The sequence below is a fragment of the Eumetopias jubatus genome, unplaced genomic scaffold (genome assembly GCF_037043125.1).
Source record: "Eumetopias jubatus isolate StellerSeaLion01/CBP00866 unplaced genomic scaffold, mEumJub1_p1.0 scaffold_7, whole genome shotgun sequence".
Taxonomy (NCBI): domain Eukaryota; kingdom Metazoa; phylum Chordata; class Mammalia; order Carnivora; family Otariidae; genus Eumetopias; species Eumetopias jubatus.
The window spans coordinates 15,080,206-15,106,785 of record NW_028274813.1 but is presented as its reverse complement, the minus strand read 5'-3'; the positions used below and the strand labels follow the sequence as shown (position 1 = coordinate 15,106,785).

The 26,580-nt window shown below is 39.4% G+C and overlaps 1 protein-coding gene across 1 annotated transcript in view; it reads right to left on the bottom strand.

Moving 5' to 3' along the window:
• The window catches only part of EML5 (EMAP like 5), a 168,139-nt gene that overhangs the window by 3,247 nt on the left and 138,312 nt on the right, over positions 1–26,580 (bottom strand). The window contains exons 28-40 of the mRNA XM_028098102.2: positions 23,530–23,608; positions 22,037–22,166; positions 19,750–19,848; positions 17,327–17,347; positions 9,524–9,697; positions 8,689–8,897; positions 6,296–6,453; positions 4,847–4,961; positions 3,808–3,996; positions 3,470–3,642; positions 1,839–2,001; positions 1,127–1,230; positions 459–612 (exon numbers count right to left, since the gene is read on the bottom strand). Coding sequence (XP_027953903.1) covers positions 459–612; positions 1,127–1,230; positions 1,839–2,001; positions 3,470–3,642; positions 3,808–3,996; positions 4,847–4,961; positions 6,296–6,453; positions 8,689–8,897; positions 9,524–9,697; positions 17,327–17,347; positions 19,750–19,848; positions 22,037–22,166; positions 23,530–23,608 — 1,768 coding nt within the window. The remainder of the gene's footprint in view (positions 1–458; positions 613–1,126; positions 1,231–1,838; positions 2,002–3,469; positions 3,643–3,807; positions 3,997–4,846; positions 4,962–6,295; positions 6,454–8,688; positions 8,898–9,523; positions 9,698–17,326; positions 17,348–19,749; positions 19,849–22,036; positions 22,167–23,529; positions 23,609–26,580) is intronic.

The following is a 26,580-nucleotide window of genomic DNA, read 5'->3' as shown; positions in this document are numbered from 1 at the left end:
ATCAGAGGTTCCTATCAGGAACCCTAGATCTCCATCACAGGGGCTGTGAAGAGAGGTAGGCAGTTTGGACCACAGCCAATGTTACTAATGTTAGCTAATGGATCTGCACCTAACACAAACCAGGTTCTTGGGGTAGTATTCTGAACATTTTCCTCTGAGGAAAAGCATTTGAAACTTTGTAACTGAGTAAAGGTTTGATAAAAAGGCTAATCACAGCTTTATTAGGATAGTTTGCAAAGATGGTGTTACTTGGGGGCATGGGGAGATGATTTCTAAAAGCTTACTTCAGAGTAAGGGATTTAGTAAGTTTTGAAAAAAATTTTAGGAACATAAGTGTTTCCAAATCAGGAGATGGTAACATATTTAAGCTATTAAATTGTGGGGGAAGAAGTAGTAATGATCAGATGTCTAAATTGCTAGTAAAATTACATAAAAAGCAAAACCAGACACAAACTTACAAATTTTTCAGGACACGGGAAGTCAAATAACTTAACCATGCCGAAGTCATCTCCTGTTACAAGGCTGATTCCTGAATGAGATACGCAGGCACAGTTGACATTGGCTTTCTCAGTGTGTCGGGACCAGATTCCCATAACTTCATCCCCTAGAATACTAGAGGGAAGGAATAAAAGAAAACCCATAGCAAACATGTACCACACTAAAAACGTTTTTTGGTAATTAATCTCTACTTAATTATGTTACTTTAAAAGGTGCTTATGCTTTAGGAATTTGATTAAAAAGATGACTGCTCATGGCTACCTGTTAAATAGCAAATTTATAAGGTTCCATTTCTAATAACTGCAAGACAGCGTTCCTTTAGATAAATAATACAATTGCTTAATAGTACCCAGTATGTGGTTTTATTGCTTGTTACTAAACCTAATGTGTTAACGAAAATATCAGGGCATCTTTAAAGGCTTTTAACCTTGATCAAGCATGGGAATGTGTTCAAGGAATATGTTCGATGAAGAGGCGTTCCAGCATAAGCCTTTCATCGTCCTCTTAGGAAGAATTCAAGATATGGTAACAAAGATAAAACTCAACTACTGTTCCCTAGTGGAACGGCTCTAACTGTTGAGCAATAGGATTTTCCAGTTTTCCTGGCTGACCTGCAGTCGGTTCTTACCTCGTCCATGTGGCCCAAGTGATCCTGTCCATGGCGGCCTGATCCAGAACAGGTTTTCCTGAAGGCACTTCATAGACATGTCGTTTATAGCAACCAGTGGAGACCTTGCATGGTATGAAAATGGGACGAGAATTCCACTAGGTGAGAGACAGCAGAAGGCTATAGGATGCTAGGAAGGGGTGCGATCGGGTTTGCATTTCTAACTAACAATGACTACAGAAGTCTGTTAGAAAAAATGGAGAGGAGGACTAATAAGGATAGGGTATTACTGCAGAAACGGTGAAGAGTAAATAAAGGCAAGAGTTCAGAAGCTCTGGAACTCAGGAGTTCTGTCAGAAAGTTACCGCCCAGTGTGTGGCTCGGACTCACAACTCCCGAGATCAAGAGTCGTATGCTCTGACTGAGCCAGCCAGGCTCCCCTAAAACTCAGGGTTTTTTTGTTTTGTTCTAAGATTTATTTATATGACAGACACAGCGAGAGAGGGAACACAAGCAGGGGGAGTGGCGGAGGGAGACGTAGGCTCCCCGCCGAGCAGGGAGCCGGATGACGATGCGGGGCTCCATCCCAGGACCCCGGGATCATGACCTGAGCCGAAGGCAGATGCTTAATGACTGAGCCACCCAGGCGCCCCTAAAACTCAGTTTTAAATGCATCCACTAACAGTGTTAGAACAGCTAGTGTAAACTGGGTTTTATAGTATTGGTACCATACCTGGAGATACCTGCTGTCTGCAGAGAAGTCCATTTGAATGACAAAGCTGGGAATGTCTCTGCAGTAGCTGATTCTGTTAAGGGTGGGGCCCAATGTTAGGTCGTAAAAATCCACGGAGTTCTCACTAGAACCCACAGCCAGAAACCGGGAATCTGGACTAAATCTGGAGAGGTAATAAAAGACGTGAAAGACACATAAGACCACATGAAATTACATAAACATTTAAGACCAGTGACTTGCTTTCTACCTCTCAAAAATAAGTGTGTGTGATCTGGCCCCAAGTGGATTTACCCGATAGACACAACTGATTGTGTATACTGAGATTATTATATTTGTGTTACATGAAACAAAAAGCTTGTGTTTCACTTCAATTTTAAGTGGCTCCTGAATTTTCATCTGCTGCTTGCTTTAAAAAGATAAGTTTTGAAAAAGCCACTAACAAATACATAACTCTTAAGTTACATAGGACACCAAATTTACCAAGATAGGATTCTTTCATCTGGAAACATGGTATCTTCACAGCAAAAAACACAGACCAGATTAATTTGCCTCCGGTTATCAGATGAAGTGACACTACCTGAAGTTTAGAAGTATCTTGAGAGAGAAATACGTGCCTAGAGGTCATGGGAAATAGCATGGGACAATTCAGTTGAGGTTCTTTAGGGAAACGGGGGCCTGCGGGAAGTTTATATATTGAAATTCTGAGGAAGGTTTCATGTGTAAAAGGGTTTTACTAATGAAAAGAATGCAAGCTTTTGACAGAACTGGATTCAAAAATCTTATCTTGATCACACAGAGGTACTCAGTAAAGGGTAACCACTGTCAAAATAAGCTTACACACTGGAATATAAAAGTTCAAGAAAAGTTCAAAGTTTAATTCAGATTCTGGGGCATAGATGTTTGATGAGTATTTTTTTAAAAAATATTTATTTGAGAGAGAGTTGGGGGAAGGGCAGAGGAAGAAGGAGAGGCAGACTCCTGGCCGAGCAGGGACAGAACCCTGAGATCAGGACCTGAGCCAAAGTCAGGTACTCAACTGACGGAGCCACCCAGGTGCCCTGATGAGTACTGATTAATTGATTATATATTCAATTAAGAGAGGGGCACCTGGGTGGCTCAGTTGGTAAAGCGGCTGCCTTCAGCTCAGGTCATAATCCCAGAGTCCTGGGATCAAGCCCCGCATTGGGCTCCCTGCTCGGCGGAGAGCCTGCTTCTCCCTTTCCCTCTGCCTGCCTCTCTGCATCTCTCTGCCAAATAAATAAGATCTTTAAAAAAAAGATTCAACTAAGAGGTGGGGTTATAACTCTAGTTCTCTAGGCTGACAACTTATGAAGGACAGACGGCTCTCTTCTGTACAGTGGAACATAATTCTTGGACGGATCAACTTGCTGGACACATCCAGTGTGATACTTACTCATCAAACATTCCCTGAATACATGCTGTTATAAGGCACTGTGGTTGGTGCCAATGGATTGATAATTTAGCAAGCAGTAAGTATACAAACAGCCACATTTCAGCATACAATTTATGATGCGATTAAATGCTATAGGCGCTAAGGACCTGTTTTTGAATGTAACCCGGGTCATTTAAGAATATATATACCAAAAATTCTATTCCATTTGTTGACTAACCTGATATCATGGATTGCACATCGTCTATCTCTCTTCTTTCCCCATATTTTTAGAGAGCTCACCAGTAAAATAATAAATTCTCCATTTTTCATTCCAATAGCCACCATATCCCCTTCAGGGCTGTAACACACGGTACGAGCAGCATGTCCCAGATTCACTTTGTTTAACATCTTCTGCATAAGAACCAAGAGTTATAGAGAACTATATTAGAGTACTTACAAAGTAAACCAATTTCTTTTCAAAATTCTTAATATAGTTCTCAAATAGTTAAGTGCTAGCAATTTAGAACTTCAGCTGACCTTAGAAATTATAACTTTAAGAAAGAAAACTGTACCTACTTTATCAGCAATATCCCAGAGTCTCACTGTCCCATCTTCTGCAGCAGAAAGGAAAAAATCCCGGGAAGGATGTGTCACCAGTCCCCATATGGGTCCATCCACATGGCCATTAACTAAAATATTACATGCTGCATTTTTCTCTCCAACTTCAATGATCTCTGCGTTCCTTGTCCCAACTAGGATCTTGCCCTAAAACACAAATGGGACCAACACATTTAATGTAATACAAGAGTTGCTTTCAGTGACTTAAGAAGGACCCTACTGACCTCCTCTCCAAGAACTTTCCGCTGTGAGTACTCTAGGAGCAAGCCAGGCATTAGCTCCTGTGGTTTTCTTTGACTAGCGGCACATCTGCAGGAGCACAGGGCGGGCCTGCCTGGCAGAGTCCGTGCTAAAGAACAGAACCGTGCTCTAACTAATCATAGCACCTGGCTTTGCCAGTCAAAGTTTGGACCTGGACTCTCTCTTAATCTGAAGAGCTCCAAGGACGTGTAAGTGCACTGGGATACAGGAAGAAAGTATTGGATTTTAGTTAAAAGGGAAATTTAACCAATAGATACATGGACTGAGAATAATACATGTATATGACATGCTTATTGCAAGTTCATGCATGGTCAAAATTTTTTATAGGAATGTGTGTTTAAAAAAGACGGGGCACTGGGCTGGCTCAGTTGGTAGAGTGAGTGACTTGATGTTAGGGTCGTGAGTTTAAGCCCCACGTTGGGGGGGAGGCGGGAGTACTTTAAAAAAAAACAAAAAACAAAAAAAGCTGCTCTAATCAGAATGAGTCAACTGGCGAGAAACTTCCCTCCTGCCTACCACAGCTGAGTCAGTGGACTCAAGAACCTATGGAGGCCGACCTAGAGTACGGAGACAGGAGGGCAGCTTCCTGTGCTCTGGCCGGCCCAGGGAGGCCGGGGCCAGCCAACAAGCAGACGCCTCTTGTCTACCACTCGTCAAGTTCCCGAGGGGGAGAGAACCCCACGAGTAAGTGTCCTCTACTTTGTGCCGCCCCGTAATGGCTCGAGAAACAGCTTACTTTGCCTCTGCACACAGAACGAACACAGTCCGTGACTTGTCCGGTCTCGAGCCTGAAGGCGCGGCACCGTCTCAGCTCCTGATCCCACAGTTTGACTGCTCCCCCTTCTTTTGACCTGATAACAACCCAAACCCAAATAAACATTTGTTATTAGCTATTCCAAATCATTTTTGAAATAAATACTAAATTATAAGCAGAATAGTAAAAAAAAGAGGCCCTAATACTTTTTACAGCAATTTTAAGATACACAGTATTCCAGTCATTCTGTTTAAGCTGACTTTACTTTTACATCATTTTTCGGACATAAGCATAATCTTATTTAGCTCCCATCCCCCACATAATGTATCCTCTTGATTAAGGAAATGTGTAAAATGTGTAACGTCAAAATGGTAATGAAAAGGTAAGGCTAGATAACCGGATTACAGATACTATGCTCTAGAGGAAATTTTTATTTATTCCTCCCAGGACGAAAATACCTGACTGAAAGCACTCGGTGGCTGCCCATGAGCAGAGGTGTGCAGGGTGTGTGGCGTGCAGGAAACCCCAGCATCAGAGTAATACAGGAAAGACAGTATTTAGCCCGTTTACGGCTTTTCGCTTAGGAGAACTGAAAAATGTAGAACTTTATTTTCTGTCTGTGAGATGAATTGCTTGTCTTAGGACAAAAACATGCCCATGCAGGACAACAGTCTTTATTCATGTGAAAGAAAAGCTACTGCATTTGTGTTTCATATACGTGGCTTCTCTCAATCTTGTCTGGAAATGTACTTACTTCTTGGACATGTAAACACTGCATTTTATATGAATACGTCGGCAGAAAATCAGTTCTAAATCAGTTCTAAATCAGTTCTAAATATCTGGCTTCTGGCTTCTGGGAGGTTTTCAAAGCACTCAGAAAAAGGCCTTTCCTTAGACTTAAGTTTTAAAGCCTTGTAGTACACAATTTAATGTCACAGGTTTGCCTCAAGGAAAAGCACACAAGGCAGTTTGTTTCTAGCATCCTCTCATCTTCTGCTGAGGCAGCCAGCAGTACGCACCTTGCCCCTAAGTGTCCGCCCAAAGAAGAGAGCAGGCAGGCCAGGTGCATCCTGGGTTTGAGGGCAGAGATTCTCCCACGGGCCCCCTCTTACCCAGCAAATACGGACACAGGATACAGACGTGACGAAAATCAGTTCTCTACCTGCATCACAACTACCTCAGAGAAAGTCTCACCCTGACTGCTGGGGTCTAGGCTTCTCTACAGTATGAAAACAACTGCAAGTGGCTTAAGACCAGAACGTAAGAAGCAACAAGAAGGCACATAAGAGGCAATAATGGCGAAGCAGAGGAGGAGGAAGTGCAGAGGGGAGAATCGGCGGAGCCCAGAAAGAACTAGACTACCGAGCGGCAAACCGCGGGCCGACCAACGCGCAGGCGCGCAGGGAGGCCATGCAGGGGATCAGGACTCACGGCCTCTCCTTGCCGCCGGTCACGACCAGGCCGTCCCGAAGCGTGGTGTACATGGCGAACACGGGCCCGTTGTGAGCTCTGGCCACAATCCTACACAATATGTGATCTCTCCACACACACACATCTCCACTGACGGCACCTGTAAACGTCAAGTTATTCTGAAAAGGAGTGGGGAAGGGGGAGATAAACTCATCAAAAGTTCAAATAGAGACGAAACAGACGCAACTCTCTACGGTAAGGGGGGCCTACCTCCCACACGGCCCAGCGCGGGGAGCCGGGCGCCCCGAGCCAGGAAACTCCGACTGGCTTTGCCGGGGCCTGCGGTGCGGCTCTGCTGCACGTTCCCCGGACTAACCTGGGACAAGACCCGTAACCTCTAGGAGGATCCAATTTTTCATGTGTAAAATTAGGGAGCTCAGGCTCCAAGGTCCCTTCCAGTTCTACAATATTATCATTCTGGTTCATATCATCCCTTTGGGCTGCCTCCCTTCAGCTGCCCGAGAAGTAACTTGAGGTCATTAGTCACGGAGAGTAAAAGAGGAGCAGGAGTAGGAAGTGAAAAGAACTTTTCACTAGGCTGGTGAAGTATTTTGTCACAGAAGGTAAAACTACAGGATTTATAAATAGAGCAAAGCTGTGGGAATTTTTAGGTTTCACTAATTCATGAAGTTATATATGAAATTAATGTTGGCCATAACTTCTTAAAATCAAAAGCAAAGTCAATGCAATACAAAATAAATTTGATAAGGTACCAAAAGTAATAGCGCTTTAGATCACTGAGAACTGCAATCCTAGCGATCTAGTTCATTTATGCGGAGACTGGAGAAATTAAATTCTGTATCATGTGCTATTTTCATCCATCTTAGCTTCACTTTTGGAGCAACTGGTACAAGATCTTTCACCAGAAACAATATGGAGAGAACCAGGAGGAAAGTCAGTTTTCAGTTACAACAAAACAAAGATTTTAATCTTTCTGAGAACACTATATGGTCCGTATGTTTTTCCCTACAACAACTTTTTTTTAAGTCATCTCTACCCACAAGGTGCAGCTTGAACTCCCAACCTGGAGATCAAGAGTCGCCCACTCCACCGACTGAGCCGGCGAGGGGCCCCTCCCAACAACAATTTAATGTGACTTCGAATTCTGCAGCATTTATGCATCTTCTCTGTACCTTATATTTGGATAACAATAATTATATTTGTCATCTAGAAGCATCACTAATCCATGCCTTATCTGCAATTAGTATGTGAATGCTTCAGTATTTTACTTCCCTTGCTTTTACAGCCCCTCGGCAAAGATGATGTTCAAAAAGGCCTAAGCTGGACATCAACCCATCTGGCTACATAACAAAACACTCTGATCGCACTGCTGCTTCAAACATCAGCCAATTGTGACTAATATTTTAGTCTTCAGTGTATTTTCTATCAGGCATGGGCAACTGGCTACATAAGAACTTTTATACACAAAGAAATTTAATCTACACGGACAAATTAAATGCCAGAAGCATTTGAATGTGTGAGTTCTTCTTCTAGAAAGGAATTACTGGTCTTCTATAAAGAATGCCCAAAATGTTTAATGGAAGTCTGACATGGTACAACCAACATTTTCAATGGTCTTTTTCTCAAAAACGTGTGCTTAAAGGTTCTAAAAATATAATTTTCTTCACATTCCATACCCACGTAAACAGTAAAGAAATCCACTTAGGTTTTTGATGCACCCAAGGATTTTTTAAAAAGCCTGGAGGGCAAAGGGTATTAAAGGAGAGAGATGTGGATCATGAACCGCCAGCCCAGATGGGATGGGGGAGGGGAGGGAATGGCTCTCTCAAACACTCTCTGTGAAGGCCAGGAATTGTGTTCTCCTTCCTCCTTGGAGTGAGCTGGGTGAGCGGGGCGAGCGGAGAGAGAGGCACTGGCCCAGAGTACTTCCAACTATGTGCTAAGCAGTGCGTTACGATGATAGAAAGCAAAGGAAATCCTCAACCCCAGTACCACCTTAAATAGTTGAAAATTACATTTCTCGATTCATCTTTCTGTATTCTGACAAATCTTTAGGATTATGGGGAACTACTAGGAGGATAGAAATTTTAGGAATTTTAGGGTGACAATTACAAAATTAATGAAGGCTTTTAAGAATAGCAGTGGCCCAAGGACTCAAACGTTTCATTACAATCCTTCACCCTCATTAATTTTCTTTCCCACTCCCTGATTTCTGAAAGTCTCAGAGTCTGAAAGGGGAAATGTATGCATTGACCAGGACATCTGTAATGATCAGTGGGTCACAATCCACAGGACAGCGTATGGTGGCTTATCTATCTAAAGTAAGAAAATTCAAAGTAGTCCAATTTCTGTAATTCCGAGATACGCTAGCACACGCATTTTAAGAGACATACTGCACCAAATGCAACAGCGAGCATGGTCTGCATCCGCGCATCCTCCACTGTGCTCAGGAGCCCTTTTTTGCTAAGAAGAGCCCTTCCTGCCAGTGTCCAGAACTTCACGTGTTTGACTCCCACAGAGACAAACTGGGAATCTGAATCTGGTCGGAATTCAGCCACAAAAATACGCTGGTTGTGGCCAGCTCTGCTGGCGATTTTGGTACCTGATACAGACAACAAAATTAACAAGGTTGACAGTTATTCACAATATATAGTTCAAAAAACAAATATTTATGAGGGGGTATGTCCCTCGCACAGCTACCTAGCAATCACAGGACCTGTGCAGAGAGTCCTTTGGACATATTTTCTCAAGGGATATGTGTATTAATGGGAGCTTTATTATCACTGAAGGGCCATTCCAGATTTTAGAAATCATTCTCTGTGGCTCTGTGAACTTCACTTTTTATAGCAGCTATATAACTGAAAAGTTTTGTCTAAAATATAAGTAATATTACCCTATTGATGTTGTCACTTACAATATACTTCATTTCCAGTCTTGACTAAGACCCTCCATAACCAACCAAATAACTGGCAAAGAGACTTACATATGAAAGGAAATAGCAGCGAATCATATATAGTATTAATAACTTTCACTAATTTACGTTTTGTGAGCTTCTTTCATTGAGTTTTTAAAGTGGAACATACCAACAGTAACATCAACTGTGTACTGTATAGGGCTGAAATGAAAAATGATTTCACTCACCAAGTTAAGGCAAATACTAGAGAACTCATATTACCCTAATATTCTTTTTTTTTTTTTTTTAAATTACAAAAGGAAAAAGAATCCTACCTTCCTGCCATCTCCAAATGGTAATAGTATGTTCTGGGTCCAGCCCCACAGACAGCAAGAGTTTTCCAGTAGCACTGAAGCTGACTGAACACACTCCCTTTGAATGGTAGCATCTCAGGATAGATAAAGTCTGCTTGTTCACCGCATCCCAGATGTGGATGGAAGGAGCTGTAGCTAAATAAAGATAAAATCCAAAAGTTGTAATATGCCTATTACAAATGTTTCCATTTCTACAGCTGATGCATATTTTCTGAAACATGGAAAAGTATGTACCAAAGAAAGGCTATGTACTTAATAAAAAATAGCTCAAAACTAAGACTAAATTAAAAAAAAAAAAGAAATGAAACACTCATAAACACAAAGAGCTGATGGCTGCCAGAGGGCAGGGTGGTGGGGGATGGGAAAGAGGGGGAGGAGAGGGGCGCGGGAAGGGAGTGGGAGAGACAGGCTCCGGGTTAGGAATAAGCCACGGGAACAGAGGTGGCCGAACCGGGACGGCAGCGCAAGCATGGTCACACGTGGCAGCCACACTCGTGGTGAACGCAGAATGCACACCCTTGTCCAATCATGACGCTGGACGCCTGAAACTCATGCAACATTGTGTGTCAACTATACCGCAATTAAAAAATTGTGTGCACTCTCTCTCTCTCAAATAAATTAAAAAACAGTTTACCATATAATAAAATAGGGTATTTTTGTGTGAAAAACTGAACATAATAAACTTAAGTACTGGACTGAAACTAGAATGTCCCTTATCCAATAAAAGTCAAAGGATATGAAGAACTGGCAAACTTAATAAGTGCAGCAGCATAAACAGTAGCCTCGGAAACTATGGAAAGAGCCCAAATGTCCATCAACTGATGAATGGATAAAGATGTGGTGTATATATACACAATGGAATATTACTCAGCCATCAAAAAGAACAAAATCTTGCCTTATGTAATGCTGTGGATGGGCCTAAAGAGTGTTATGCTTAGCAAAACATCAGTCAGAGAAAGACAAATACCATATGATTTCACTCCTATGTGAAAGAAACAAAACAGATGGACATTTGGAAAGGGGAAAAAAAAAAAAGGGAAGCAAACCATAATAGACTCTTAATGACAGAGAACAAACTGAGGGTTGATGGAAGGAAGGGAGGTGGGGGATGGGCTAAACGGGTGATAGGTATTAAGGAGGGAGCTTGTTGGGATGAGCACCCGGTGTTGTATGTAAGTGATGAATTGCTAAATTCTCCTCCTGAAACCAGTATTACACTGTATGTTAACTATAATTTAAATAAAAATTTGAAAAAAAACATATACTAGATCAGTCTATAATTTTTTGCCAGTAATAAATATTATATAGGTCTTCTATAATATAAACAACACTTTTACATGTTCACAAAAAGCACCTCTCAGCAATCCATATACTTTATTTGCCTAAATGTGATGAGGTAGATAATGGACTTTCAAGAAACATCACTCAGTTTTGTCTCCAAATTTCATATGTCACAAATTACAAAGACTTTCATTTATCTAAAATTTAGCTAGCAAGTAATCTTAAGTTGAATTACTGAGCTTTTCAAGCTTTCGTAGAAAGTTAAATGAGATGGTAAGGAGTGTATACCTGAAATTTAGGTTTTAAAACGTACAGGTAGGACCATGTCATGGGATTGCTAATATTCAGACTGTTCTGAACTTGTATCAGTAACAGGATTTAAGATTTAAATCACTACAAATTTTCAAGGCCTTTCTAACTTACTGAAGAAAGATTAAATTATGTTCATTAAGTGCGTTTTAATTTCTCCTACGATTCAAAAATGGTCATTCATGATCCTGGAGTGACACAGGTCCTGCTCTGGCTCTTCCCCTCCCTACGGGCCACCAGCTGATGGGCTGATGGGAGCCACCCGGGGCCAGGCCTGTTAGAGCGGACACACCCCGGCCCCACTCCCAGGCCCACGTGTTCTCCCGAGGCGCGCACCTCGGAGCGGGCAGAGCCACAGAGCTGTGCTGTCCTCACGATCTGTTTCTGCCCTTGCTCCCATCTCCGGAAAATCAATCCCACTGTTTTTTTTTGTTGTTGTTTTTAAGATTATTTATTTGAGAGAGAGAACAAGCCGGGGACGGAGCAGAGGGAGAAAGAGAGGCAGACTCCCCACTAAAAAGGGAGCCTGATGTGGGGCTCGATCCCAGGACCCCGAGAGCATGACCTGAGCTGAAGGCAGAAGACGCTTAACCGAGCCACCCAGGCGCCCCTGCCACTGACTTTTTAAAAGATTTTATTTATTTATTTGACAGAGAGCGAGCGCGCCCAAGCAGGGGGCACAGCAGGGGGAGAGGCAGGCTCCCCACTGAGCAAGGAAGGAGCCCCATGTATGGCTTGATCCCCGGGTCCCAGGACCATGACCTGAGCCGAAGGCAGACACCCAACCAACCGAGCCACCCAGGCGCCCCTGCCACTGACTTTTTATAAGCATTCTTAAACTCTAAGAACGACTAGAAGGGTCACATGGGAGCTTGTGATAGAAACGTTCTACATATTGATTTGGGTGGTGACTGCACAGTTTTGTACAACAGCCAAAACCTTTTGAACTTCTGCTTTAAAAATGAAATAAAAATAGAAAAGATCTGTAAACAATAAATTTAGAAATTTAAAAAAAAAAGTCTCTAGTACAGAGACGCCTATTGGGGAAAGATACTGCTTGCTCAATTGATTAGTCTAATGCTCTTGTGACAACCTCCCCTGCACCCTAACCCCTGATGCTCCGTTCCCCACCACTCCCCACTCCCCACCTCCAGCAGAGTGATTTAGTTCAGTGACCCAGATTTAGCCAATCAGCACATGGTATTCCCCAGGTGTCTTCTTAGTACAGGGTTTGCTTTGGGTCTTAAAAGGACTCAATCAGGCTAAAAGGAAGGAACCATGAACTTTTAGCTCATGGTTGTGAAAAGGGTTTTTATCCTTTTTCCCACTAAATGAAAGCAAAGAAGCATGTAACTCTAACTGGTACTGGCAGCCCTTTTCTGACCACATGCAACCAACCTTAGGGCTAATAAATTTCCTTATTTTCTGTCACAGAGGGCATATGGAAGACCGCTAAGGTATTAATGGACAACTGCCTATTGTGACAAATGGTAACTATGATGGGGGGTCGGGGGGGTTGGAGAGTTCTCTTTGAATCCCCTTAAGGATGAAAATGTCAAATTCTTAGCACTGTCTTAGGTACACTGAAAAAGCTTTATCAGACAAAAGATGTCTCCTTACTGTCTACCCAGAAGACACGTATTCAAATGGTAATTATACCACATATTTTCTAATATATATTTACTCTCCCACGTTCCAAAGTGACAATTTCAAAATTTTACCCACCTTCTTTACCACCTCCTCACTCTCAGCTATTGAAATGAAGAAAACAGAGCCTCCTATCTGCCCCCCTCCCCCCCCCCCCCCGGCCAAACCCACCAGTCTTCTTGCCTTCCCTTCAATCTTTATGTCTGTGAATAGTTTCTTGTTGCCAATTCTTTCTCCGGAAGTATTCTCCCATCTCACTGAGGCTGCTGCCCAAGTAAAAAATTAACAGCCTTGGTTCCTCACTTTCTGTTACCCCACCCTCACATCCAATTCTTCAGAAAGGATCACTGGCTTTACCTCCAAAATACATCCCATCTTTGTCTAGTTCTCTCCATTTTTATTCCTACCACCCCAGTTAAAAATGCCTTTTGCTTGGACTAGTATAACAGCCTCCTAACTTTCTGATTACATCTCTTTCCCCTCTACATCCTTAATAGTGCAGAGTGATCTTCTCAAAGTATAAATTAGATCACCTCACTCCCTTGCTTCACACTCTCCATGATGGATTCTGCACTGAGCATGAATCCAAACTCCTCTCCACAATCTGCAAAGCCCAGTGCAGCTGATTCCTACCCCCTTTCTCCAAGTTCATCTCAGAGGCCTTACTCCTCCATACTGACCTTCCTGTTCCTTGATTTACCTTTATGGCCTGCACAGGAAAGAGTTGATATAAACAAGCCTGAAGTTACTATCACTAGAAGGGCCTGCTTGCAAGAGTGTAAGAACTTGACTTTTGAAATTGTCCCTCTGTTGATTTAAAGCTGTTTTATCTACCTGGGGTGCTGAACACCTGCTTTCTTCTGGGTATTTCAGTAGTTGTGGCTGGTCTGTGTCTATGTGACCAGCCCCCAGTAAAAAGCCTGGACTTTAAGGCTGGAATAGGCTTCCCTGGACAAAACCCTGCTCTCATGCTGCTGCATCTGCTGCTGGTAAAGCAGATTTGTGTGTGACCCTTGGGGAAGGGTGGTGAGGGAGACAGAGAAAGCCTGTGCCCGTGTCCTCTAGACTCTACCCTGTGTGTCTTTTTCCCTTGCTGATTACTGTAAGAAACTATAGCCCTAACTATCTCCCTGTGACTCCTTCTAGTGAATTATTGAGTATGGGTGGTCTTGGAACCCACAAACCAGGCCTCAGCCTGGAGTCCCCAGTTCATCCCTTGGCTATCATTTTTTTTGTATCATTCTTGGTCCAACTGAATGTTACCACCTCTGAGAAAACGAACACCTTGCTTTACTGACATCATCTTGTTGTTTTTATCATATTACCACCTCAGATCATGTTAGTTTTAAAAGTTTACTTATTTATTGCCTGTCTCCCTGTGGAGCTAGGGTCTGCAAACTTTTTCTGTAGAGGGTCAGAGACAAAATTGAAGATATTATGCAGGTACTTGTGTAATAAGAGAAAACAAATTTCCATAAAATTTTTAGTGATGAAATTCACTGAGTAAATTTTTTTTTTTTAATAAAGATGTAATGAGAAGAATGAAATTCTTTTTTGGAGATAACAATGTCACTGAAGTGAGGTTCAAAGTCAGAGTTCTTTATCATTAAAATCAACTGCAAATGTTCGCCTGTAGTAATTTTACACATTGCAATTTTGAAAATGTCTTATGTAGATAGTTACTGACAAATCTGAAAATTAATTCACAAGTACATGATCTTAACTGAGCATATCAATCACTTGGAAAGCATTTAGAGCATTCTATTAGGGTCTTGTCTTCATTATCTGGCTTTTAGCATGTATTACATTGCAGAATAATTACCATAAACCAAACGTTAGGTGGAAGTTCTTCAGTTTCAGTTAAACCAATTTTTGAAATATGGACATTTTCTTTGCTTTTACATCGAGATCTGAAAAGTGCTGTTGGAACTGTAGTTTGAAACCAGAAAATACATTTGGTACAAATGGGACTCTCACTTCTTGTTCTAATGTTTGAGAGCATGCGAAGCATATCAAGCAGGTTGGTGTTACTTGCGATTACAACGTCAGCCACCACCAATGAGCTTCCTGTAGGTGTAAGTTTCACTGCGAGTGTAACTGCAGGTTGTTACTATGATTGTAGTTTCCTTGTAATTTCGGGTGGAATTCATTAGGAAACATTATCAAGTCTGTAGCAAAAACTAATTTCCAAGGCCATTCAGTTTTCCATAATAGAGATGGACAGCACTACTTTTCTCATTCAGAAAAATTATAGTCTTGGTTCTGAGCTCCAAAAATTGCAATAATGCTACTATTGCTAAACCACTGAACTGCTGTGGATAGGACAAGTCAGGATATTCAGCTTCTATTTCTAACATAAATTCACGGAACTGATGAGGGTTAACTCTATGAGAACAAATGACATTAACTGTTGACTCTCAATGACAAACTGCGGTTGTCAGTAACACGATACACTGAAATGTTTTCCACAAACTACCTGATGAATAACACAATGAATAACCATAGGCTTTAAACACCTTAAATTTTCACCAGCTTTGTACACTTAACCAACTATCCTTTTCTCTGTTCCAGCTCCACATATATTTCTACCATCAGTTATCAAATATCTTAGCAGATTCCACTTCTTAATGTTTTAACTTCTCTGACAATATTATCTTTTGTAGTTGTTCCATGGAGACTATTCTTAGAGGCCAACTCCTCAGTTACTTCAAAGTTGGCACTGATTCCTCAAGTAAGCAATTGGCAACATCTGTCAATCCATCAAGAGCCAAGGGAAACCATTCCGAATTATCTGCCTTTTGTGGGGTCTTGTTCTTAATTGACTAATGAGGGTATTCCCAACGTCCTCAACTCTTTCATGATTTAATTAACTCACGGTCAGTAAACAGCTTCTCTTGACTAACAAATGAGCCATTCAGAAACTTTAGTTGCAGGATCATTTTATGTTTTATTTTTGTGAAGAAATTCTGTTGTGATGAGAGATTCTCACATATATTCTTTTAAATTTTCCAATTTTTCTGACTGTTGGTTTCCTGTGAGCTGGGAATACTGTGATAAAGTTTCGTGTGAAAATGTTACCATATATTGTATTTTTTTAGCCCAGCTCCAGCGTCACTGCAGGATAAACACGTTTTATCAGGTAATTTGATAACAACATAATCCACATCTCACTGTGCCTTACAAGTGTGACCTTCGGGTGCCTGGGTGGCTCAGTTGGTTAAGTGTCTGCCTTCGGCTCAGGTCATGATCTCAGGGTCCTGGGATCGAGCCCCACATCAGGCTCCCTGCTCAGCAAGGAGTCTGCTTCTCCCTCTCACTGTCCCTCTGTGCTCTCTCTCTCTCTCTCAAATAAATAAATCTTTTTTTTAAAAAAAGTGTAACCTTCAAGTCCACGTTCCTTTTTTGCCTTGTTTTGACATGATGGATATACACTGGTTAGATAACAAAACACAGTGTTGTGGTGTAGCTTGCCACCTGCCACGTTACAAGGGCATTGCTGCACTTGGAGTGTGCCAAGCAGCAGTGTGAAGCGATGAGAAAGGGGTCACGTGTGGTCTCCTGCGCAGCTGCTACACGCCAACGTAGCACAAAAGCCGCCACAAACCATGCATAACTGAATGAGCCTGGATGTGTCCAATAAAACTTTATCTATGGATGTTGAAATTTGAATTTCATATCATTTTCATGTGCTGTGAAATTTTCTTTTGATTTTTCCCGGCTGTCTGACATAGTAAAAACTATACTTAGCTCATGGGTTATACAAAAACAGGTAGTGGGCCAGATTAGGCCCCAAGGCTGTAGTTTGCCAACCCCTGCTCTTGAATGTAACCAAGAAAGCAAAAACACTGCCTGTTGTGTTGGATAAATTTGTATTTAATAACCAAATCACAAAATCACGCTTTATCCTGGAGGAGAGGGAAGTAGATACACATCATGGGGAAATATTTTTGTATCAAGCTGCTATTTTTACTATATTAGGTAAACTGAAAATTGAGTTGAAAAAGCCTAGTGAATACCTAAAAACAACGGACACATTGCCTAGTAGCTTTATAGAGTCACAAAGCTATGGTCAAGATCAATAATAGAAAGTTATTTTTAAATCTTAAGTGATCTGTTGATCTAGTATGTGCAATAATTGGAATGATATATAAAAATAACAAAATTTTACTTCTGGCAATATAATCTATTGATTCATATTTAAGATTAATTTTACTCCCACCTCACTCTTAGCAGCTATATGATACTGGCAAGTTAATACCTACCATGAAGGATTCTGGCAATGACTACATAGGTAATACATGTAAAATGCTTACAATAGTGCTGGCACACTAAAAACGTCAAAATATATTAAGTTCTAAAAATAAACAACTCTTATTGTTATTGCAGATAGGGTCCAGCATCATGACATTAAAATGATATATTTTTCATTAAAAAAAATCCAAAAATAGGCTCACATATTGAATTTCTCTATAAAAATTTGGGCTATCATTACTAAACAATATAACGAAAATGATGAATTTTCCTTACCTGACATGTCTGCTAAATCACCTACAATGGAAAAGCAGCAGAAAAATAATTTTCCATAAATAAAAGCAAAATTTATAAAAATTCAATTATCACAAAATAATTTTTACTCAACATAAATCATAAAGTGTCATATGCAAAATGAATTTTATTATGTTAAACTAAGTAAACTGTAAGTGAAGCCATTCATTTCAATTATACATATATATTTACATTTCATGTATATGACCGTTCAATCTTTGGATATATCTTAGTTTACAAAATGCCCGGTTAATAGACTGAAGTTTTAATGTATCTCTGCTTGGCCCTGAGAATCCAAGATCTAGCCAAGGGGGAAAAAAAATGAATGTAACTGGCTAAAATACCACAAAGGCAAATATTTCCCCTATGACCTATATAATTTTTAACAAAGAGAGCCATAAACATTTTAGACAGTTTTGTGTTTTGCAGGTATTATACAAGCTTGGCAGGCAAAGTAACTACTGATTCAATTCTCTTTGGGTGCAGAACAGAAACAGTCCCTCACTCTTTGGTCTTGAGTCTATCTTATACTTTATTAGCCATCAGTAAAAAATTGCTCTATCGGGGCGCCCCTGGGTGGCTCAGTCGTTAAGCGTCTGCCTTCAGCTCAGGTCATGATCCCAGGGTCCTGGGATCGAGCCCTGCATTGGGCTCTCTGCTCGGCAGAGAGCCTGCTTCTCCCTCTCCCACTCCCCCTGCCTGTGTTCCCTCTCTTGCTGTGTCTCTCTCTGTCAGGTAAGTAAAAATAAAATCTTTAAAAAAAAAAAATTATTAAAAAAAATTTCTCTATCTATTCTGTGGAAGGGTATGGTGGGGCAAGGCATAGAAAATTCACCTCTATACTGCCTGGACTTTGACTTGGAAGGACGGAGATGGGGAGATAATTAGCCATTCCACATTTCCCTATAGTGCTGCCTTTCAAAATAAAAGGAACAAATGCAAATCCTGAATCATTAAGTTGTGCACCTGAAACTGATATAATGTAACATGTCAATTATATCTCAATAAAATAGGGAAAGGAATAGAGGGCCAAATTTCATGAAAGATTATATTCGTGACCACATCATTTCTTAATCAAAAGAGAAAACCACAGCACTAATATGTTAAGCAAAGCTGCTTAAAAAAGAGAGAGAAGAGGAAAGAAAAGAAGGAGCAAAGCTGGGAAACGGAAGAATCACACCTTCTAGAATTCTATTCACATAATGCAAATTCCATTAACATAGAGATTTTGTCTTTTTTTTGGTAAGCTGCTTGTATCCCACCACCTAGAACAATACCTTATGCACGGTACATGTTCAGTACATTTGTTGAATAAATGAGTTTAGCTTAATAAAAATGAACTGAATAACTATATGCCAAGAGGCACTAAACTAGGCTTTCATAACCAAAACGGTAACATTATCTCATTTTCTGTGCAGAGTAAAAATAAGACTTTAATTTTTAAAAATTTAGTGAAAAAAGGCCTAGACGCAAAGATTAGAATCTTTTGTATGTAATGCACAAAGTATCAGTCTACTTGTTAAAAACAGAAAAAATTTACAGAAAGGAAGAACACTAAAGTGGTGTAACTGCAGAACTAAGCAACCCAGAGATCAAGTTTCTGATTGATCAATTTAGTATTTGTATGAAAAATGAAGATATTAAAAGCATAAATTAACCTACCCAAAACAAAAGACACCTGGAAAGCTGGCTCAGCAACTGAGGCCCACCGAGACCTAACAACCCAATGACATCAATCATTTTTACAAAGTACACCAGAGTTATGAAGTTCTGATTGACCAAATCTATTATGTAGTATTCATAGTGATCATTGATGGGGGGATATGTTCAAAAATAGACCTGCTATTTTCTCATCATTTTGCTTGCAGAGTGATGTGTTTTGAGTTTTTAAAAGAGTTAAAAAGAAGACAGCAAGACGAGTTTTAAAACAGCTGGCAACTTAGATCAATGCCAAAGAAAAGAGGCAGAAAGACTTACCAGCATGGTCACTTGGCTTTTCTCTTCTTTCTACTCAACCCCAGCTGCCATAGATGCTGTGCCCCTGTCAGTCTAGTTACTTCCTGGCTCCCCTTATTTACCATTTTCTCCTCAAGTTCTTCCTTTCTACTTAATATGCTATATTAAACCTTTTTGCTGATCAGAAATTTCTGCTAAAGGACTAAATCCAACTATGTCAATCACCATAAAATAGTTTATTAATTCTGAACTGTCTGCACCAACTAAGATAACCAAAGTGAGAGGTAGGTACCTGGAAACAATTTATAGTAAAACTGGGTGTGTGTTTTTTATACAAATTTTGTACATTTTGAACGATACACAAATATATTTTGCTTTTTTTCTTTAGGATATTGAATTCATTTGAACAATTACTTAAAATTGTTTCTTTTTAAAATACAGAAACATACCTACTTGGCCAGTTGCCACTATGTTGATAAATTTGGGATGCTGATTTACAGTGAGGCACAGTATATCATCATTATGTTCCTGATAAAAACTCTGAGTCCCTATAAAAAAAAGAATTTGAGAATTAAATCTGAAAACTTTAAGGTATAACAGCATAATGCATTTATCCAGAACAATAAACTGCTCTGTTTAACTTATTTAATACATATTTTTTGAGCACTGAATGTGTGCACATCATCATAAGGATGGAAAAATGACTCGGAAGTCTTTAAATGGTTAGAGTCCTGAAAGGCATAAACCATGTAACACAAGGCTAAAGACATCAAGTGCCAAAAGAGAGTTAAAGATCCAAAGGCTATGGGAATTCTTATTTTTTTAAATTTTATTTTATTATGTTGTGTTAATCACCATACATCATTAGTTTTTGTTGTGGTGATCCACGATTCATTTGTATAACACCCAGTGCTCCATGCAGTACATGGGGAGTTTTTCTTATTGTGGGCATTTGGCACTCTTGGACTGACATGACAGATTTTGTTAATATGAAGATGGGTGGGAAAGGGCATTTCAGGTACAGAAATACTTTAAGCAAAAGTACAAAGACCAGAAAGTATTAAGTATGCATATATATGGTTCATTTGGTCAAAGTATGAGGTGAAGAAGAAATTTGAGAAATATGGCTGGAAGGGCAAACTGGAAATAGAATGATAGAGGATTTTGAATGCCAGCCTACTGAACTTTGTATCTATTCTGCAGTCAGTGGTACTCAAGAATTTTGATCAAAGAAGTCATGTGATTTATCTAGTAGCACTGACAGTGAAGAGACTTTAGACATTATCATGTAGGACATGATAAAGGTTTGTTTTGTGTTAAGTACGACGCAGAGGTGGGAAAGGAGGTTAGGATGATAGGTTGTAGGTTGGGTCCAGATTACAGAGGGCCATCAACACTAGGTCCTCCAACAAGTGAAGCAACACAAAACAATTTAACAATGACATTTGCCAGATCTAATAGTTTAAAACTTCTCTTCAAAGTGAAATGTGCTTTATATTTCCCAGAGCTGAGAGTTCAGTGACAATAAAAAGCAATTTTATGTTCTGTTGGCTAAGTTTGAAGAAAATCAGCTAATAGATCAAAACTTCCTAGACTGTAAACATAGCAATGTACCCCAAACTGGAGAGAACAAATAATGACAAGTGGAGAGGTGCCTATCCCCCCTTCTGCTCTCTCTACACCCCACCAGTAGAAAGGTGATTAATTACAAATCAGAAAACTAAAAATAAAGAAAATTACAAGTATAAACATGAAAGTGTATTTACATATTCCTTTCTAGATCATCTTTTCTTATTCTCTATTCTCTTTGATTGAAGGATATGTGAAGCCTCAAAGAGGATCATCTAAGTATTTTTTAAATGACCCAGATTATTAAAGTGAAAATCACCACTGATTTCTGTGTGATCTTGGTGAATCCTTTTCTTTAGGAAACCAAAATAGGACTATCATGTTAATGATTAATACAGAATAGGCATGGGGGATTAGGACTCACAAATTCCATTCTTTACCTATTCAGAGTGAAGCTATCAGAGGAAAAAGCCAGGAATGTTTCAACTAAATAATCTCTATTTTTATTCTTTAGACTTTACGAAGTTTATAATTACATATAAGAAAACAATTCAAAATTAAATAGTGAATGTCACTAGTAGGGTTATACATCATTGGTCATCAAATCATAAGAGAACTTCATTTGCTTTTCAACAATCCAATCAGTTAAATAAACATCAAGAAATATTTTCTCACTATGAATCAAAGTATCACCACAGCAGAGCCACAGGGAAACAGCTTTCTTCATATCTTCCTTGGCTTTCCAAGGCCTCAGTAAGAACACTGCCCACTTCACCCCACTCCCCAGCAATCACTCACCCAACATGCTACTTTTAATCATTACCTAAAAGAGACAACCACTAAACCATCCATTTTCATGTTAAGATTAGGAAATAAAGTTACAAATGGTTTCATTATAAAACATGGTTTCAATGTATAGTAAACCTTCACTTTACTAAGAGAGACCTATGAGTACTTTTCATTATGAAATCTTTTTCTGCTGTGTTATACATTCTTAAGACTGTAAGTTTGGTTATTTGAAATATTACTAGAAAATTCAATAGTATGAAATATATTTTGGACTTATGCAATTTAATTATTTATAGCTTTAACAAAGAAATGTAAGATTATAAATAAGAGAATTCTGAAGTAAAAAAAAGTGGAAGATGGAGAATCAGAGTTTCCTACCTGTAGCAACATTATGCAAAATTCCAACGGATGCAGTGTGATAAATTATATCATCACCATCATTTAGATAGTGAACATTATTCCTACAGTCTCTTCCTCGATAGCCAAAAACAAGCTCCAACACAAGGTCCTATAACAACAATAAAACCATTATACAATTCCTTATCTCTAAATGTTCACCATTATTTTTATATATAATAGTGGTATCATCAGTCAAAATGGAGGATGCATTTTGATGTTTTACAAACTTCAAATACAAAATTAAGTAGACAAACTCCTCCGTAACGTGCTTTGGGCAGCTGAAACACACACTCTATACTCTCCTACACAAAGTTATAGAAAAGGAAAAGAGAATCACAAGGTCATTTGACTTCAAGAATGTGTTGGGGCGCCTGGGTGGCTCAGTCGGTTAAGCATCTGCCTTCAGCTCAGGTCATGATCTCCAGGTCTTGGGATCCAGCCCCATGTTGGGCTCCCAGCTCAGCCGGGAGTCTGCGTCTGCCTTTCCCCCTGTTTGTGCTCTCAAATGAATAAATAAAATCTTAAAAAAAAACAAAAGAGTTCATGTGTTAAACACTGAGATGCTTCTTGTGTCCAAAAGAAGAATTATTCTGATTTGTATTGTTGCTAAAAATACGTAATCTGCATATATAACTCAGAATACATTATGTCCAAGTGCTCTACATTTGAGATGCCAAAGAGTATATCATCATTGGTGCAGAAAACTAAGTACACCATCTCTGATAACTCATTCTAAAGTTCTAGTAGGTAATCTGCCACTGAAAGTGTCCCTTTTCTTTGACCTTGTGGGCTTTGTGGAGTAATGAGTACAACAATCACTGTCCCACAGATGTAGGCCTCATTTTTGATCTGATTTAGCAGTTTGCCTGTGGCTGCTGATACTGGAATTAAGTGCCTGGGAGAACCTTCTTGCTCAATTATTGTGGTAAGTTTCTTTGTTTGAAAGTAGAGCCTTCACTGAACCCTACAGTGAACAGATCACATGGGGTATAAACTTTGACTTATAAATTCAAACCACTAAGTATAAGACACTGCCAAGGTACATGAACTCCTATAAGCCATAGATCTTTCACATATATTTATAATTACAAGTTGTCTGAGAGCTCAATTCAGGGTATTATTCATGGAAAACTTAAAAAAAAAAAAAGACTAATATAAATACAAAGAAACAAAGGATATCAATCCAAAACTCAGACTTGACAACTAAGCAATCAAAATTTTATGACCAAACAAAAAAGATTACTCAGGGACACCTGGCTCGCTCAGTCGGTAGAGCATGTAACTTCATCTTGGGGTTCAAGTCCCATGTGGGTGTACAGATTACTTAAAAACAAAATCTTAAAGATTATTCAGTATGTTTGTTTTCATAAAACCTAATGACAGGAAGGGAATGTCTTACAAGAAGGGAATGGAATGAATTCTGAATACATTTTAAAGCACAAGTTAACACTGGGGGAAGGGGTTCTCCTTACCTCTATTTGTCTCTTTTTCTTGCCAACATTGTTTGTCTGGAGTTTTTCTGGCCTCGGTGGGGCTCTGCTCACGGGGGGCCTGAAATAGGAAAGTGGGAATGAGGAAGGGCATCCATTATCAGGCGCCTTCACTGAGCCTCCCTCACCTGCCCACTGGAGAGAGGTCTGACACACCTTCACAAAAATGAACCCAATTTGTGTTCCTCACTAGACCGTGCCCTTTTTATCTTGATATCTTCTAAAGCCAGAAGGTGGAAATAAGATATTAGAACTTTAATTCATTTTATTTTAACTTCTTTGGTGTATGTTTCATAATGTAAATAACATATTAGCACAAGAGCAGACTGTTTATAGATAAATATAAAAATGTTAGTTTAACATACTCAAAAACTTCTTGATGGGATGCATTATAACAAAGCCTAGACTACTGCTCTAAAGTGTCTACCACAGTATCTTGCACATGGCCGGTGTTCAATACATTTATCTTGAATTTTGAAAATATTTCTATGAACTTTCTATACTGCTGGCAATATAAATTATGTCTGAATTCAAATTTGTACTCATTACTTGCTCCACCAGGCCCTTTACCTTCCCTTCTTCCTGAAGTCTCTAGTGAGGTCAAGTCAAGCAAACATTTTACAGTTACATAAAATTATAAACCATACAACACTCTCTAAAAGGTAATTATATTACTTACTATTGCCTTCAACTCCCTCTCTTCTTCTCTATTCTCATTATTTACTAAACATTCGTCAACTTCACCTAGAGAGTAGCTCTCACCTCTAGCCCCCTCTTCTCTGTTTCCACTACTAGTTCAGGATCTATTTATAATGTCCCACTACGTGTACAGAGTTCTCATTTTGAATCATTTACACGTGGAGGCTCTTTAAATGCCTAGGAATAAACTCAACCAAACAGGTGAAGGACTCTGAAAACTATAAAACACTGATGAAAGAAACTGAAGATGACACAAACAAATGGAAAGACATTCCATATTCATAGACTGAAAGCATTAATATTGTTAAAATGTCCATGCTACCCAAAGCAATCTACCGATTCAATGCAATTCTTATCCAAATACCAACAGCATTTTCCAAAAAACTAGAATAATACTATAATTTGTATGGAACCACAAAAGACCCCAAATAGCCAAAGCAATCTTGAGAAAGAGAAACAAAGCTGGAAGTATCACAATTCCAGATTTCAAGCTATATTACAAAGCTACAGTAATCAAAACAATAGGGAACTGGCACAAAAGCAGACATCTAGATCAATGGAACAGGATCAAGAACCCAGAAATAAACCTATGGTTATATGGTCAATTAATCTATGAACAAAGGAGGCAAGAATATGCAATGGAGAAAAGACAGTTTTTCAATAAATGATGCTGGGAAAACTAGACAGTTACATGTAAAAGAACTGGACCAGTTTTCAACCAATTTCTTTGCCACCAGCCACAGCAACATTTTTCTAGGTATGTCTCCTAAGGCAAGGGAAACAAAAGCAAAAATAAATTTTGGGACTACACCAAAAGGCTTTTTACACAGCAAAAGGAATCATCTACAAAACAAAAAGGCAACTTACTGAACGGGAGAAGACATTTGCAAATGATATATATGATAAGGGATTAATATCTAAAATATATAAAGTTTATACAACACAACCCCCTCCAAAAACCCAATCTGATTAAAAAATGGACAGAAGCCCTGAATAGACATTTTTCCAAAGACGACATACAGATGGCCAACAGACACATAAAAAGATGTTCGACATCACTAATCAGCAGGGAAATGTAAATCAAAACACCAATAAGATATCACCTTATACCTGTTAGAATGGCTCAAGTAAAAAAGACAAGAAATAATAAATATTGGTGAGGATGTAGAAAAAAAGGAATCCTTGGACACTGTTGGTGCGAATGTAAATTAGTACAGCCACTATGGAAAACAGCATGGAGGTTCCTCAAAAAATTAAAAATAGAAATACCATACGATCCAACAATTCCACTATTGGATATTTAACCCCCTCTAAAAATGAACACACTAACTCAAAAAGATATATGCACTCCTATGTTTATTGCAGCATTATTTCCAATAGCCAAGATATGGAAGCAACCTGTGTCCAGGAATAGACAAATGGATAAGGCACACACACACAACATACACACACACGAGTATTATGCAGCCATTAAAAAGGATGAGATCTTGCCATTTGTGACAATGAGGATGGACCTAGAGGGTATTAGGCTAAGTGAAATAAGTCAGACTAAGAAAGACAAATACCATATAATTTCACTCATATGTGGAATATTAAAAAAAATGAACCAACAAACAAAAAGCAGAATCAGACCTATAAATAAGAGAACAAACTGATGGTTGCCAGAGGGGAGGGGTAGGAATGGGCAAAATAGGTGAAGGGTAATGGGAGGGACAGGCTTCCAGTTATGGAATAAAAGGCACAACATAAGGAATATAGTGGGGGCGCCTGGGTGGCTCAGTTGTTAAGCGTCTGCCTTCAGCTCAGGTCATGATCCCAGGGTCCTGGGATCAAGCCCCGCATCGGGCTCCCTGCTCCGCAGGAAGCCTGCTTCTCCCTCTCCCACCCCCCTGCTGTGTTCCCTCTCTCACTGTACTCTCTCTGTCAAATAAATAAATAAAATCTTAAAAGAAAAAAAAAGGAATATAGTGAATGATACTGTAATAGCATGGTATGGGAACAGATGGTAGCTATACTTATAGTGAGCAGAGCATAATATATAAACTTGCCAAATCATTATGTTGCATACCTGAAACTAAAGTAACTTTAAGTGCCAACTATACTCAAAAAAAAAAAAAAATGTGGAGGCTCTTTTCCTAAAATCCTTTAATTAAAAAAAACCCATCTCACTTGGTTTATTTTTATCTCAGATAACCACTATTCAAATGTTTAATAACCTGAACACTGGATCTAAATCAATCATACTATCAACTCCCCCTTCCAAAAAAAATTTTTTTTTGAAGATTTTTATTTGACAGAGAGAGACAGTGAGAGAACAGAGCAGGGGGAATGGGA